The sequence below is a fragment of the Ictidomys tridecemlineatus genome, chromosome 6 (assembly GCF_052094955.1).
Source record: "Ictidomys tridecemlineatus isolate mIctTri1 chromosome 6, mIctTri1.hap1, whole genome shotgun sequence".
NCBI lineage: Eukaryota > Metazoa > Chordata > Mammalia > Rodentia > Sciuridae > Ictidomys > Ictidomys tridecemlineatus.
The window spans coordinates 5,942,353-5,955,246 of record NC_135482.1 but is presented as its reverse complement, the minus strand read 5'-3'; the positions used below and the strand labels follow the sequence as shown (position 1 = coordinate 5,955,246).

At 45.5% G+C, this 12,894-nt stretch overlaps 2 protein-coding genes across 2 annotated transcripts; one reads left to right on the top strand and one right to left on the bottom strand.

Annotated features, from left to right (window-relative positions):
• Positions 1-15: 15 nt before the first annotated feature.
• Smdt1 (single-pass membrane protein with aspartate rich tail 1) lies at positions 16-3,670 on the top strand. Its single transcript, XM_005338567.5, has 3 exons — positions 16-292; positions 1,879-2,019; positions 3,426-3,670. Exons 1-2 carry the CDS (start codon positions 107-109, stop codon positions 2,014-2,016), a joined length of 324 nt encoding a protein of 107 aa, XP_005338624.1. The 5' UTR covers positions 16-106; the 3' UTR covers positions 2,017-2,019; positions 3,426-3,670.
• A 1,249-nt stretch (positions 3,671-4,919) lies between these two features.
• On the bottom strand, positions 4,920-11,652 carry Ndufa6 (NADH:ubiquinone oxidoreductase subunit A6). The gene is made up of 3 exons (XM_005338568.5): positions 11,471-11,652; positions 5,941-6,056; positions 4,920-5,120 (listed from the first exon to the last, which is right to left on the bottom strand). The coding sequence occupies exons 1-3, from the start codon at positions 11,607-11,609 to the stop codon at positions 4,989-4,991; spliced, it is 387 nt and encodes a 128-aa protein (XP_005338625.1). The 5' UTR covers positions 11,610-11,652; the 3' UTR covers positions 4,920-4,988.
• Between the last annotated feature and the right edge of the window lie 1,242 nt (positions 11,653-12,894).

Here is a 12,894-nt window from a genome sequence, read left to right as displayed (position 1 = left end):
GCGTTCTCCCTCACGTCTCGCGAGATTGGGGTGGCGTTCTGCGTGAGGGCGGCACCGAGGCCCGACTGTGGGGTACTGGTGCCCGGGCGAGGGGCGGGGCTGGGAGATGGCGTCCGGAGCAGCTCGCTGGCTGGCGTTAGCACCTGTCCGATGCGGGGTTACCCGGAGTGGGCCGATCTTGAAGAAAGGTGGCGATGTCTCCGCCACACGGGGCAGCTCAGGTCGGAGCCTGGTACCGTCGAGGTCAGTCATCGTTACCCGCAGCGGCGCCATTTTGCCTAAACCTGTGAAAGTGAGTGTCTGCCTGGAGGCGGGGCGAAGGGGCTGAAGCCAATCGTTGTGGGGAGTGCGTACGGGCCGACGCTGATCGGCAGGAACAGAGGCCAATCAAAGGATCGCTGTAGACTGGAAGGCGGCTAAGGACAAATTTTTGCGCTGACGGGCTGCGGGTTTTGTTTGGGGCGGGGGAGATGTTGTTTAAAACCCCATGTTGAGCCGGGTTTGGAGACTGGGGTTGAAGGGTGAAAGCTGTATTTTGCGCTAGTTTATCGGGAGAAGTACGGTGCCCGTTTTTCTGGGCCGGAAGACAGCTTTGTGCATCGAGTTCAGGCGGATTATGCAGTCTCTGCGCGCAGTTGATGGGGTGAAAGAACGAGTCGTGAAGGAGTTTTGCATCAGGGGAACGTGGGGCGGGACCGATTAGTCGTGACCTAGTATATGAAGAACCAGGGTGGTGGCCAATATCCTAGGCTGACAGCCAAGTTAGGTCCTCGCATCCATGTTTTTTGCTTAGTACAGCCCCGACCAGATCCTGGTTTTTTTTTTTTTTTCCCACCACCGAGTGCTGTCAGTTAGTAGTATCCTTGGGTCTTTCTAAGTATAATAGAAATAGCCATTTATACCAAACAAAAGTTTGCTTTCTGACTGCAGGGCTGTGTGAGTTAAAAACCAGTTCTTGAAAGCTGGTCTGGCCCATGCTAATTCACACAATTAACCATAGACTGGTTTCACAGCAAGACCGGAAAGAAAGTGCTGCTGTCTTACAAAGAGGCATAATTGACAATTGAACACCACCCAACCGCACTCACAGGTTGAGGCTCAAACCCAGGGCCTCTGGCAAAGGGCAATCGCTGTACCACTGAGTTACATCTCCAGCACACCTCCACCCTCATCACCCCACCCCACCCCCAATATAGGGGATTGATCCCAGGGGCACCTTATCACTGATCTACATTTTTTTATTTTGAGGCGGGGTCTAAGTTGCCCAGGCTGGCCTTGAATTGTTGTCCTCCTGCTTTAGCCTCCTGAGTAGCTGGGATTACAGGAGCATGTCACAGCTTCCAGCTTCTCAAAGTGATTTTAACTCCAGGAAAATAGGAGAGGAAATGTTGGTGAACTTCTGGGATCCATCTATTCCATTGTAAAGACGTGCCCATTTTTCAAACAAGCTGTTTCTGAAATTTTATGTGGTGAAATCAACTTTGTTAGGTATCAGAGAGCCTGTTATCTGAACTGTATAGAACATCCCATAGCCATACCTTGTCTTGTAATTAATTTTCACGTGTGTAGTGTCTTCTTTAAGAAGTGTTGATCTTAGTTCAGTCCTCTTAGTACTTTCTCACCTGATTGTAGAGTATCTACAAATAATTAGCAGGTTGTGCCTAGTTTTTAGATGTCTGACTGCCTTGTACTTTTCTTCGTAGTATCTTTTTTCATGATCACAACAATCACTTTTTTATCTTCTTTTATTTTTCTTGCTCTGAGTTTTTCCAAAGGCTTAAAATCAGGTTGTTTAGGATGGGTTTGAGGTCCACAGGAGCAAATGCTCCTGTCAAATTGGGCTCTGGAGCTCACAGCCACCCTTCTGACCCTCTGCAGATGTCCTTTGGCCTTCTCCGTGTGTTCTCCATTGTGATCCCCTTTCTGTATGTTGGGACGCTTATTAGCAAGAACTTTGCTGCTCTACTTGAGGAGCATGACATTTTTGTCCCAGAGGATGATGACGACGATGACTAACAGGTAAGACTTGCTATTCCCTTAAATGGGCAGTAGCAAGAAGAGGGTGGAGCATCTGATGTGATCTGTGATGCAGTCTGGCCCGGTAGCAACATTTGGACATTCAGGTCAGAAACTTCTATGAATTAATCCACTTCGTGATTAGTGATTTTATTTTGCCTTTTTCTTATGTTGGACAGGGATAAAAGTTGACTTACAAATTCACTGCTGTCTCTTCAACTAGGTCTAGATCTTAGGCATCTATTCAGTTGCCCTTGACATACTCTTAATTCATTAACTCATACATTTCCTGTCAATTTAATATGCCTTATACACCCACCACCAACAGCATAATTTCAGCTGCTCCATACTGAAATTTGGAAACTGGCAAGTCCTCACCATGTCAGCTCTGCACCAGTACAGTCTAAGCATGGGCATAACTGCCTGGTTCATACTGTTCACAGACCCTCCCCAAGGTGTGCCAGCCCTCTTCTCATTCAGCATTCTTGTGTTGATTTCCCGTGTTCTGATATGTCCTTTTCTGGCAGCACAGCTGTCATAAATAAGGACACTCCTGACTCAGCCTGCATGATCTATCTAGTCACACCTCTTATCCCACGCTCATCTTCCATATTCCCAACCACAAGAGGAAATGCCCCTGAGAGGACCAGGCCTTCTGTTCTACTCTGGTGAGCTATCCCCAGGATTCATCATTTTTCAAGTACCTTCTTAGCCCCAAGCATTGGCTTGTCACTCAGACTGCTCTTTTTCTTAGTTCCACCCATTCTTCAGTGTCTTTGATAAAGTTTCCCTTTATCCCTTCATCTGAGAGTGACTTCTGCTTTGTCTGAGTGACCCTCACCTTTCTCACAACATTCAGTATAATTGAGTGGAGTGGCACACGCCTATAATACCAGAAAACTTAGGAAGCTGAGGCTGGAAGATCACAAGTTTGTTTTTTGTGGGATTTTTTTTTTTGGTAGCCCTGTGCATGCTAGGCAAGCGTTCCACCAACTGAGCTATATCCCCAGTCCCTGGAAGATCACAAGTTTGGGGCCTGCCTCACCAACTTAGTGATATCCTGGGGTGGAAATGGGGACGTAGCAATGAAATACCCTTTAGTTCAATCCCCAGTATCAAAAAAATAAAAGCCAATTTAAAAATTTTCAGTATTATGTGCTTAAACACCCACATCCACACCAAAATTCTACCAGAGCCTTAAGTTTCTTACTGAAGGAAACATTTTATACCTTATGGACTCCTAGTGCCTGGTCTGTGGTGAATGCCCAGTAAATATGTGAATAAGTAATCAAAGATCCTAAGAACTGCCTTTCTCCTGCCATGTTTAGCAGAAGCATTCTGTTGAATTCTTTTTCAGTAAGTGGATGGAGGACTCACACCCATTTCACTATTGCTCTCTTTTCTTACAGGGCATGGAAGAGGTATGGAAAGGACAAAATCATAGCTGAAGGAATGGTGATGCTCAGCCCTCCTCCCCTACAAGCAGAAGGCTCAGGGGAAGCCCCCAGTCCTGCCTCCTGCATGGTCTGTGAACACAGCCCAGATCCCCACATTCTGGGAGGTTCCCCAAGTTGTGCTGTCCACTGAACACTGGAAAAAGCAAGCTGTCAAATTATGAATAATATTAATAAATATCAGCTGTGTGTGACTGAAAGCAGGCTCTAGTTGTTGCAATGTTTTGGTCTTTTCTTTCTCTATCTGCAAAGTAGCCCAGGATAGCCAGGCCTCTATGGATCCACAAAGGTAATTAAGGAGGCCTGAGACCTATTTTGTAAATTTACAAAATAGAAACAGTTTTCCTTCAAAGCTGCAGAGGCTAACTAAAGCCTCAAGCTTTTTTGGTCTGTTGTTAGTAATATTGGCTAGCTATGTGCCTATTAGGAGCTTTTATTATTTTACAGTTAGTTTAGTGTCATAAGAATCTTTTTTGGGGGGGGGTACTAGGGATGAACTCAGGGGCACTCAACCACTAAGCCACATCCCCAGCCCTATTTTGTATTTTTATTTGGAGACAGGGTCTCACTGAGTTGCTCAGTGCCTCACCATTGCCGAGGCTGGCTTTGAACTCGTAATCCTCTTGCCTCAGTCTCCTGAGCCGCTGGGATTACAGGTGTACCATCACACCCAGCTCATAAGAATGACCTTTTAAAACTTGGGTTCCTTAGGCAAAAATAAAGGAATCCTTTATGCTGAAAAGTATAAGAATCCTCTGAGTGATTATACCTATAGATACTGAACTCCTTTCTCCAGCATTTGGACTCTCCAGGGAATGAACAGAGAATACCATCCAAAACAAATAGGAATCAGTTCTTTAACCTCCACTGATGTTTATTCTCCTTATATTTAGAGCTACACCAGTGTGCAAAATCAACAGGAATATTTCTGTTCTCTGTGTATGCATCCAATAGGCAGGGTACTAGCAGCCTGCCTGAAGAGTAGGAACTGAATTTCACTATGAGGACTGGTGCTTGTTGAAAGACAGGGGTTAAGCCTCTGGCCATCAATTTCCTTTGGAACCAGAGAGGAAAATGGCCCATCTTATCAGGTCTTTTTCCATGCCTGTTAGTGTTGCTCTGACCCTTCTCTGAGAGCCAGAAATGGCTAATTTTGGATTATCTGTGCCCTAATACCAAGGCATCCAATTGTGTAGGCTATGGAAACATGACTAAATTAACAGTCATCCAGCTTCATATCCAGTGTGAGTTTCTGAAGAGATGGCTTCATCCTGTTTACTGACATATTAGACTCTGAGGAAGAATCCAATCTAATTTATAGCACACTACACAATTGAAGCAAAGGGAATGACAGGGGTATGTGTACCAATACCCTACTTCATCAGGCTTGGTGAGAGAGACTGTAGGAAATTGGTTCACCAAGAGAATTCTACCATGAAGCAACCACCATGAGTTTATATATGTTTATTTGTATATAGTAATTAAATATATCAATATGCACCTTTCCATTGAGTAGCTTCATGGGTCGTGGCCAACATAGAACTTGGACAGGAAATCCTTTGGCCTGGGTGCTTCTGTTTCATGGAAGAACCGCATAACATGTGTCCGCTGCTTCCACACTTTTATTGTTTCTTCCAATTCCATCTTTCCCTACACAAGTAAGAGGAGAGGTGGTTAAGGTGAAGGAACACAATACTGAAGTCCTGGATTCTATTCTGTGCTTGGCACTGACCTGAATGACCTTGGACAAATACATACCCCGTGAGGTAGTTTTTGTATGTGGAAACTGAAGTGGGACTAAATCATTTTGGAAGACTTTCAGACAGTCACCTCTACAACTGACTGCTTTATGTTTCTGCTTAACATCTCTCCTGGGTGACTTATTGATCCATACTGAAGCTCCTATTGATACCAATATAACTGAACAGGAAGACAGAATCAGGCCCAGAATTTGACTCCCATTTACACAGGACTCACACCCAGTTTGTCTGCCTTGTCCAGCTGTTAAGCTGGTGTCCAGGTAAAGCAGTAACTTCCAGGGATGTTGGTTACAAAGAGCTCAAACCTCCTCCTATATATATTTTTTGTTTGGTTGGTTGGCTTTTGCAGTACTGGAGATTGAACCCAGGAGTGCTCTACCACTAAGCTACGTCACCAGCACTTCTTAAAATTTTTGAGACAGGTCTCATTTAGTTGCCCAGGCAGGCTTCAATTTGTGATCCTCCTGCTTCAGCCTCCCACATTGGTGATTCTTGGTTTTAAAATGGAACCCCCCAGTAGATTTTCCCTTCAGCAATCTTAGTCTATTCAATCAGGGGATAACCTCCAAGTTCAAGTACTCTGAAACAGCAATAGTTGCTGAACCAGTAGTTACTTTTTTAACTTGGAGGCAAAATGTTCATCTGGGGAAACTGAAAACGCCTGGGACAAGTTGGCCAGTCCTTTAAGCTGGTCCGGGAAGGGCAGTTACCTTAATGACCAGAAGATCAACCACCCTGGGGTCTGTGACGTGGGCATTCTTCATAAACATTTCTCGGACTTTATCCCGTCCCTGTTTCACAGTGATGTCTAGCTGGAATAAGTGCACTAAAGAGAAAACAAGATTTGGGATAGAAATTACACAGCTAAAATAGTTTTTAAAAACTTAAGTCAGTAGATGTTCACTGAACACATACAGATTGTGCATTCATTCCGTGCACCAAACGTCAGCCTAACTAACCCTCAGCTAGTTGCTTGAGGACGTGAGGATGTGTGAGACATGGTTCAATGAGTTTACATTTTGTTTCAGGAGACAAGACCACAGCATTTGAAGAAACAGTATGTAGCACAGTTGAAGAGTGTGATCAACATGGGTTCAAATCCCAGCTGCTGTTGTCAGCTACGTGATTCTGTGTAAGTTAACAACTTTGTGCTTGAGTCTGTCAGTGAAGTGAGACAACAAGACAATAAGATGCATAACTCTAAATTGTGATGCTGTGAGATATAAAATGCTTACAGCAGTGCCTAACATGGAGTTGACTCCCGATAAATGTTAGCAAAATTATTAATACAGGGCTGGGGTTGTGGCTCAGCGGTAGAGCGCTCACCTCGCACGTGTGAGACCGTGGGTTAAATCCTCAGCACCATATAAAAATAAACAAAAAAAATAAAGATATTGAGTCCATGTATAACTAAAAAAATATATTTTTTTAAATTATTAATACAGGGGCTGGGGATGTGGCTCAAGTGGTAGCGAGCTTGCCTAGCCTGCTTGAGGCACTGGGTTCAATTCTCAGCACCACATAAAAATAAAATATTGTGTCCACCTAAAACTAAAAAGTAAATATTTAAAATAAATAAATAAATAAAATTATTAATACAGGGTCTCACTAAATTGCCCAGGCTGGCCTCAAACCTGTGATCCTCTTGCCTCAGTTTCCTGAGTAGCTGGGACTAGAGGCACATGCCACCATACCCAGCTTTTCCTTTCTTTTTTGCGGTGCAGGCAGTTGAACTCAGAGCCTTGTTCATGCTGGGCAAGTGCTCTACTACTGAGCCACACCTGAGAATTAGCATTATTTTTATATGGAACAATCTGTACAATATGGTGACAGGGTTGAAATTTATGTAAAATAATGTGGCATGGGCTTTGGTACCACATGAACTTGGGAGTTGAGAGAGATTGCTTAAGGGTTTCTGCAGGTACGGAAGGCTTTAATCCAACAAGCAGGTTTCTTGGAAGAAGGACAGAAGATATAGTTCCAGTTCTCTAGGTATTAAATTCTGATTAGAGGAACAGTCATCCATGACTGCCAGCATAAAATCATAATATTCCCAATCCCTTAAGTTAGCACCTAAAATAGTGACAGACCTTCAAGTTTGTATGGCACACAGGCATGTGGATGTCCTTTGAAAATTAGGTTTCAGTCACTTGTATTCTCACCCCCCGGCACTCAGCCAGTTTCCGTGGAGTGCTAGTAACAGGTATGAATAGCCCCTGTGAGCCAGGTGGAATACAGACAGGGTGAGGCCCCAGTAGGTTGGTGGGACAGCGAGCAAGGCTGACAGGCTAGAACTATTACTGTATACTCACTGGCTTGGCCACCCTGATCTACAGAACTATCACAACTAACTCTGAAAACTTATGAGGCCTATCTCATCATACTCATAACTTAGCGATAGCCATGGAGTAATAAAGCTTCTGCCAAGGAAATAACATGCCATGTTGCAAAGAAAACAAGGTTTCTTTGACCACAGAATAAGTAATAGCAGTATCTAACAAAACTGGCATCCCAGCTTGACAGGTAAATAAATGTTAATGTTAATAACAGAGATGATCACTCATTGAAGTATCCAGTGTTGTCCTGGAGCAGGTCCTTAAGGACAGCCAATTTTGTAATCACTTCCCAAATCTGCCTTCAGTTTGGTAGCTTATAATCAACCATAGTGGGAATATTTATACCACAGGAAATGGTAAACTGTAGCGTGTATAAATTTTGCGCCCCTCCACCCCCAAGAATGCTGGTCATCCTTTTATCACATTAGGGATTTCACCAAAAAGCACAGAAAAGTACAATAGGATGACAAAGAGATGCAAAAACAAATGAAAACTAGTATGAGACATGGGATTCAGAATCTTCTCTTTCAGGAAAAATCAGGCACGAGCACTGTGGGAATCATATACAAGTGTTCCTGGAAAATAAGGGCCTAGAATCCAGGTGGGTTTTTTGTTGTTGTTGCTTTGTTTTTTCACCTACAATCTTGTGCTCATTTAAGAGGAGAAATACGAGGAATCTTCCTCTGCTATCAGTGCTTGCCTTTTCTACACTTTTATATCAAATTCCTGCCAACCTTAAGAGGCAATGCTTCCAGGGATACTTATGGGAGCTGGTACCCATCAGTTCCCCTTCCTCCGTGCCCATCTCCCCAGGGAACCCTTCCCTAGAGAGAGACATTCCAATTTTGTCCCAGGCGCCGTCCTCACATCCCAGCCAACTGAACACAACCCTTCACCAGTGAGAAAGGCTGAAGGAAATCAAATGAAAACAGCCTAGCTCTAGTCTGCTGAACTTGGTCTAAATCAGTAGTTCTCAAATCAGGGATGATCTTACCCCCAGAACATTAGGTAATGTCTAGAGGCATTTTTGACTGTCACAACTAAGGGGAGAATGCTACTGGCTTCTAATAGGTATATGTCAGGGATATTGTTCAACAGCCTACAATGCACAGTACAGCCCTGTACGTACAATAAACTGTCTAGTGCAAATGTTGGGAAGCCCTGATATAAATCAATTCCAACTGTTCTTTTTCAACTCACAGACTCCTGGCTTATTCTTTAAATAGTGAACATTTACATTTGAGAGGCTAAAAAGATAAGTAAGAATCTCTTTTGGATGAAAGATGACTTTTCCAGTCTGCTTTCCAAACTTAGTAAGGCTTTTCCGAGGTTCCTGACAGATCAGGGAGGATGACACTGATACAATTGTCAGCCTTGCTGCAGTTCATTCTGGTATCATTCACACCAGGTGATCCTTTGATGCGAGGCAGCATGGTATAAGGGAAAAGAACACAAGGGCAGGGGTCAAACAGGCTGGGTAAAGCCTCAACATCAGTATGAACATTCCTAGAGAAAGACATTCCAATTTTGGTCTGACGTATACCTTCTTGCCTATGTTCTCTATAGGAAAGGAAATAACCTCTAATCTAATTGCTGTATAGAAATATGGTAGAGAATAAGGAACAGCACTTTGTAAATAGTAAAGCATGAGACAAATGTTGGCTGTTAAAATTTTTCAGCATTTCCCCTGCCACTTCCATGATACACCAGGAAATTATCTGGTTATGTGCCTACCTTCCTCACTTGACCACAAGATCCTGAAGGCCTTGTGGGTGAACACAAACACGTTTGTTTCATTCTAGGTATCTAGTATTGACCCTATCTAGTACAAGAGGTGCCCAGTGAAATGCAGAATAAATCAATGAATTTTCTGTAGAAAGCCTCCTGATATCTTCTGGCCAGCAAGCAGCATAGTTTTTTTTTTTTTTTTCAAAGAAAGGATTCAAAGGCAGTTCTGTCCTAGTGCTCCCATGCCAAAGTGGATCCCAGAAGCTTCAGAGAAAATACAGTGGGCATTCAGAGCCAGTTTTTTGGTGCTGGGGATTGAACCTAGGGCTCACACTCTACTACTGAGCTATATATACCCCAAGCTCCAAGAGCCACATATTAGAGTTGAATAATCAGGGTCTGAAAACTGGCTCTTCCACTCATTGATAATGTGACCCCAGACAAGTCTGTGTGCCTCAGTTTTCTCATCTGTAAGGCAGGAAACAAAGCCTGACTTAAAATAAGGCAATGTAAAGCCTTTAGCATAGTTCTGGGCCATATGTAAACATTTCAATAAATGTTAATCATCATCAATTCTATTACTTATTCCTAATCCTTGATTTGATTATTTAGCTGGAGTTCCAGTGATGCATGACAGTGTAGCATCTAAGTAACTGACCAGCTACAGATTACTGACCTTCCCTATAGGTCTGACCTTTGCTCCCTTGACCACTCGCTGCCCCCCATTCTGACCCTGCTTTCTAGGCTCCTTAACCCTACCTTCTTTTTCTCCTCTCAGGCCCCTTCTGACTCTGGGATTCTCTCTCCAAACAGCATTTGAAGGAAGATCCTGGGAAGGGATGATTCAGAAAGAGCTGGGTCCTGACACTTGCAATACCTGGGTTCCATCTTCAACTCAGCCACGTCATGTCCTCCTTAGTTCCTCTCTTTCAGGTGGGTTTAAATTAAGGTCACTAGCAATCTCTCAAAAAGTCAGTCTGAGGACAGGGACTGTGGAGCACAGTTCCCACATTAAAAAACTGGGCTCTACATGGAAGCTCCTTCTAGGGTAAGCCCTATAAAAACAATAGTAGCCAATAACTTAATAAGTGTTAACCAAGTGTCAGGCCCTGTTCTAAGCACTTTGGATATATTAACCTACCTAACACAGTAACTCTCCGAAGATACTATCAGTACCCCCATTTTATAGATGAGAAAACTGAAACACAGATGAAATCACTTGCCCAAGGTCACAAAGCTACTAAAGGGCAGGGCCTGGAGATGAGTGCAGGCTTATTCTAATCTCCACATTCTGCTGCTTCTCATAGATAGGGAAGTGTCAGCTCTGAGAGTGCTACAATGCTCCCAACTCACTCAAACATGCCTTACCCCTCAGACTAGCAGGGAAGAACAACAAGATAACAAAGCATGGACAGTCCCACAGTTGTACTACCCCTGGAAGTTTAGGTGGGATTTTCCCCAGTCTTTATTGGATAAAATAAAGTGGGCAGCCGGGGGAAATCAAGTTAAGAAAACAAGCTCTGCACACAGGGAGTTTACATACTAATCCTTCAGCTAAACGGACTGAATCTCTGCCATCTGGGCGAAGGAAGGGGTTCTGCGGTAGAAATGGGGAGACCAGCAAGTCTTGGGAGACTGGAGGGCAAGGAAGCCATCTAGCCTAAAGAGACTGGAAAAGGAGTCGCTGGCTTACCGGACGACCTTGGGAAAATCACTTCCCTTCTCTGGTTCACTTTCTGGTGGTGACAGGAACTGGATGACTGCCCGAATCCTATGGCCACTTCGTTTATAAAACCCAATGGGTGTCTGAAACTGCCTTTTGGAACTAGAGTTGACTCTGGGTTCCGCGCCAGAACGCTTCGCTTGGCCTCTGGTGCCCTCAGGTGCCTCATCTGCATAATGAGTCTGTCACCGACAGTCCCTGCTCTCCCTCTAGGCCTCGGGAAGAACTAGGAGACGGGACACCAGAGCGCCGAGCGCGCCTGGAACCTCTGTAGGATGCTGGGAACGACTGGTCTGACCTCGGCGCTGCCTTCAAGTCGGGTCCACCTTAGCTCGAGTGACCCTCTTCCCCTGAAGCACCCGCAGTCGCCTCTGCCCAAGCTAGTGACCTCGGCTCGGTCGTGAGACCTTGGGCAGCTGCATCCGGGGCCCCGCCTGCGCCGCTGCCTCTCACCAGTGTTTGGCACCTCCCGATACCAGGCGCGGTAGAGCTCGCGCACTCTCCGCTTGGCCTCGTTCATGTCCCGACTGAAAATGGGCTTCACGGAGGTGCTGGCCGCTGCAACAGCCCCTCGCAGGCTGCTCGCCGCCATCTTGCTGAGGCGCCGCCTCCCACGCGCGCGTGCTCCCGGAAGGATGTCGTTCTCATTGGCTACAATGAGACGCCACGCCCCCCTGCTGGTAGGCAGGCGGACGGCTCCGGGGCTCTCGGATTGGCTGGGAGCCTCAGTTTCAGTGGGAGTAGCCGCGCTCGGGGAACGGCGCACGCTGATTGGCAGAAATGCGGCTCCGCAGTTGGGCTGCTGAATTGTTGCTCCGAAGGGCGGTCGGGCGCCAGGAAACTGCTTCGGGATCTTGGACTGAGTGCAGGAGCCTAGTTGCAGCGTTTCTAGGCGCGCGGGCTCCAGGTTTCCCGTCCTCTGCGTGGGCGTGGGTAGCAGGACCGTGAGGGGACGTCTGGGGTAGATACAGGCGCCCGGGCTGCAGTGGCCCTGGCCTGGACCGTGGCGGCTTTCTGCAGCAACAGGTTGTTTGCTGATTTATTTTCCTAAAAATCAGTTCTTCCGGAGCGCGGTAGATGGTAGAGCGCCTCCTGGCTTTAGCTTCTGGGCACTTCTGAGCCCTGGGAGGTAGGTCACAGCATCACTCCGTTTTAGACAAGGACTTGACATCCCAAGCCGTGGATCTCGCCCAGAAGCAACCCAGGAACCTGAGCAAGAAACCTGGAAAGAACCTTAAGTCATCCGTTTTGGGAAGCTGTCTGCTGGCATTTTCTCGCAGAACAACAAGGAGAACCTCGAACTGTAACGGGAAAAGTAACAGCTAACAACATGACAGGCGGTGCACTGGATTTTTTAGTTAGTTTAACCTCATAGGCCAGACAGGTACTGTGAGCATCCCCATTTTACTGGTGAGGAAACAGATGGTGCACTTTCCACCTGCCACAGGCACCTTGGAAGTACTGGGGAAGGGAGAAAGGACAAGGCTGAGTTTAGCTGTGGGGCCCCAACTGGCTTGGGTAGGATCCTGCATCGCCCAATCTTTCTCAGTTTTTTTTTTTTCATTATTATTTTTGTACCAGGAATTGAGGGACGCTTTGCCCCTGAGCTACAGCCCCATCCCTTTTTCATTCTGAGACAGGGTCTTGCCAAGTTACTGAGGGTCTTCCTAAATTGCTGAGGCTGGCCTTGAACTTGGGATCTCCCGAGTTGCTGGAGTTGCTGGGATTATAGGCATGTGCCACTGTCCCGGCTTTCATATATCCTGTTTATTTTTTCTCTTCAGTTTTGTTTATGGCTTTGTTTTATAGAAATTTATTTGTTTATGAGGCAGAATCTAGCTAAGTTACCCAAACTGGACTTGAACTCCTGATTCTTT

Excerpts from the sequence above, each read along its gene's own strand:
- Smdt1 (XM_005338567.5), top strand. The coding sequence starts at position 107 with ATGGCGTCCGGAGCAGCTCGCTGGCTGGCGTTAGCACCTGTCCGATGC. Across the intron at positions 293-1,878 it reads TTTTGCCTAAACCTGTGAAA|ATGTCCTTTGGCCTTCTCCG; the intron begins GTGAGTGTCTGC and ends GACCCTCTGCAG.
- Ndufa6 (XM_005338568.5), bottom strand. The coding sequence starts at position 11,609 with ATGGCGGCGAGCAGCCTGCGAGGGGCTGTTGCAGCGGCCAGCACCTCC. Across the intron at positions 6,057-11,470 it reads TCGGGAGGTGCCAAACACTG|TGCACTTATTCCAGCTAGAC; the intron begins GTGAGAGGCAGC and ends TTTTCTCTTTAG. Across the intron at positions 5,121-5,940 it reads TTGATCTTCTGGTCATTAAG|GGAAAGATGGAATTGGAAGA; the intron begins GTAACTGCCCTT and ends TTACTTGTGTAG.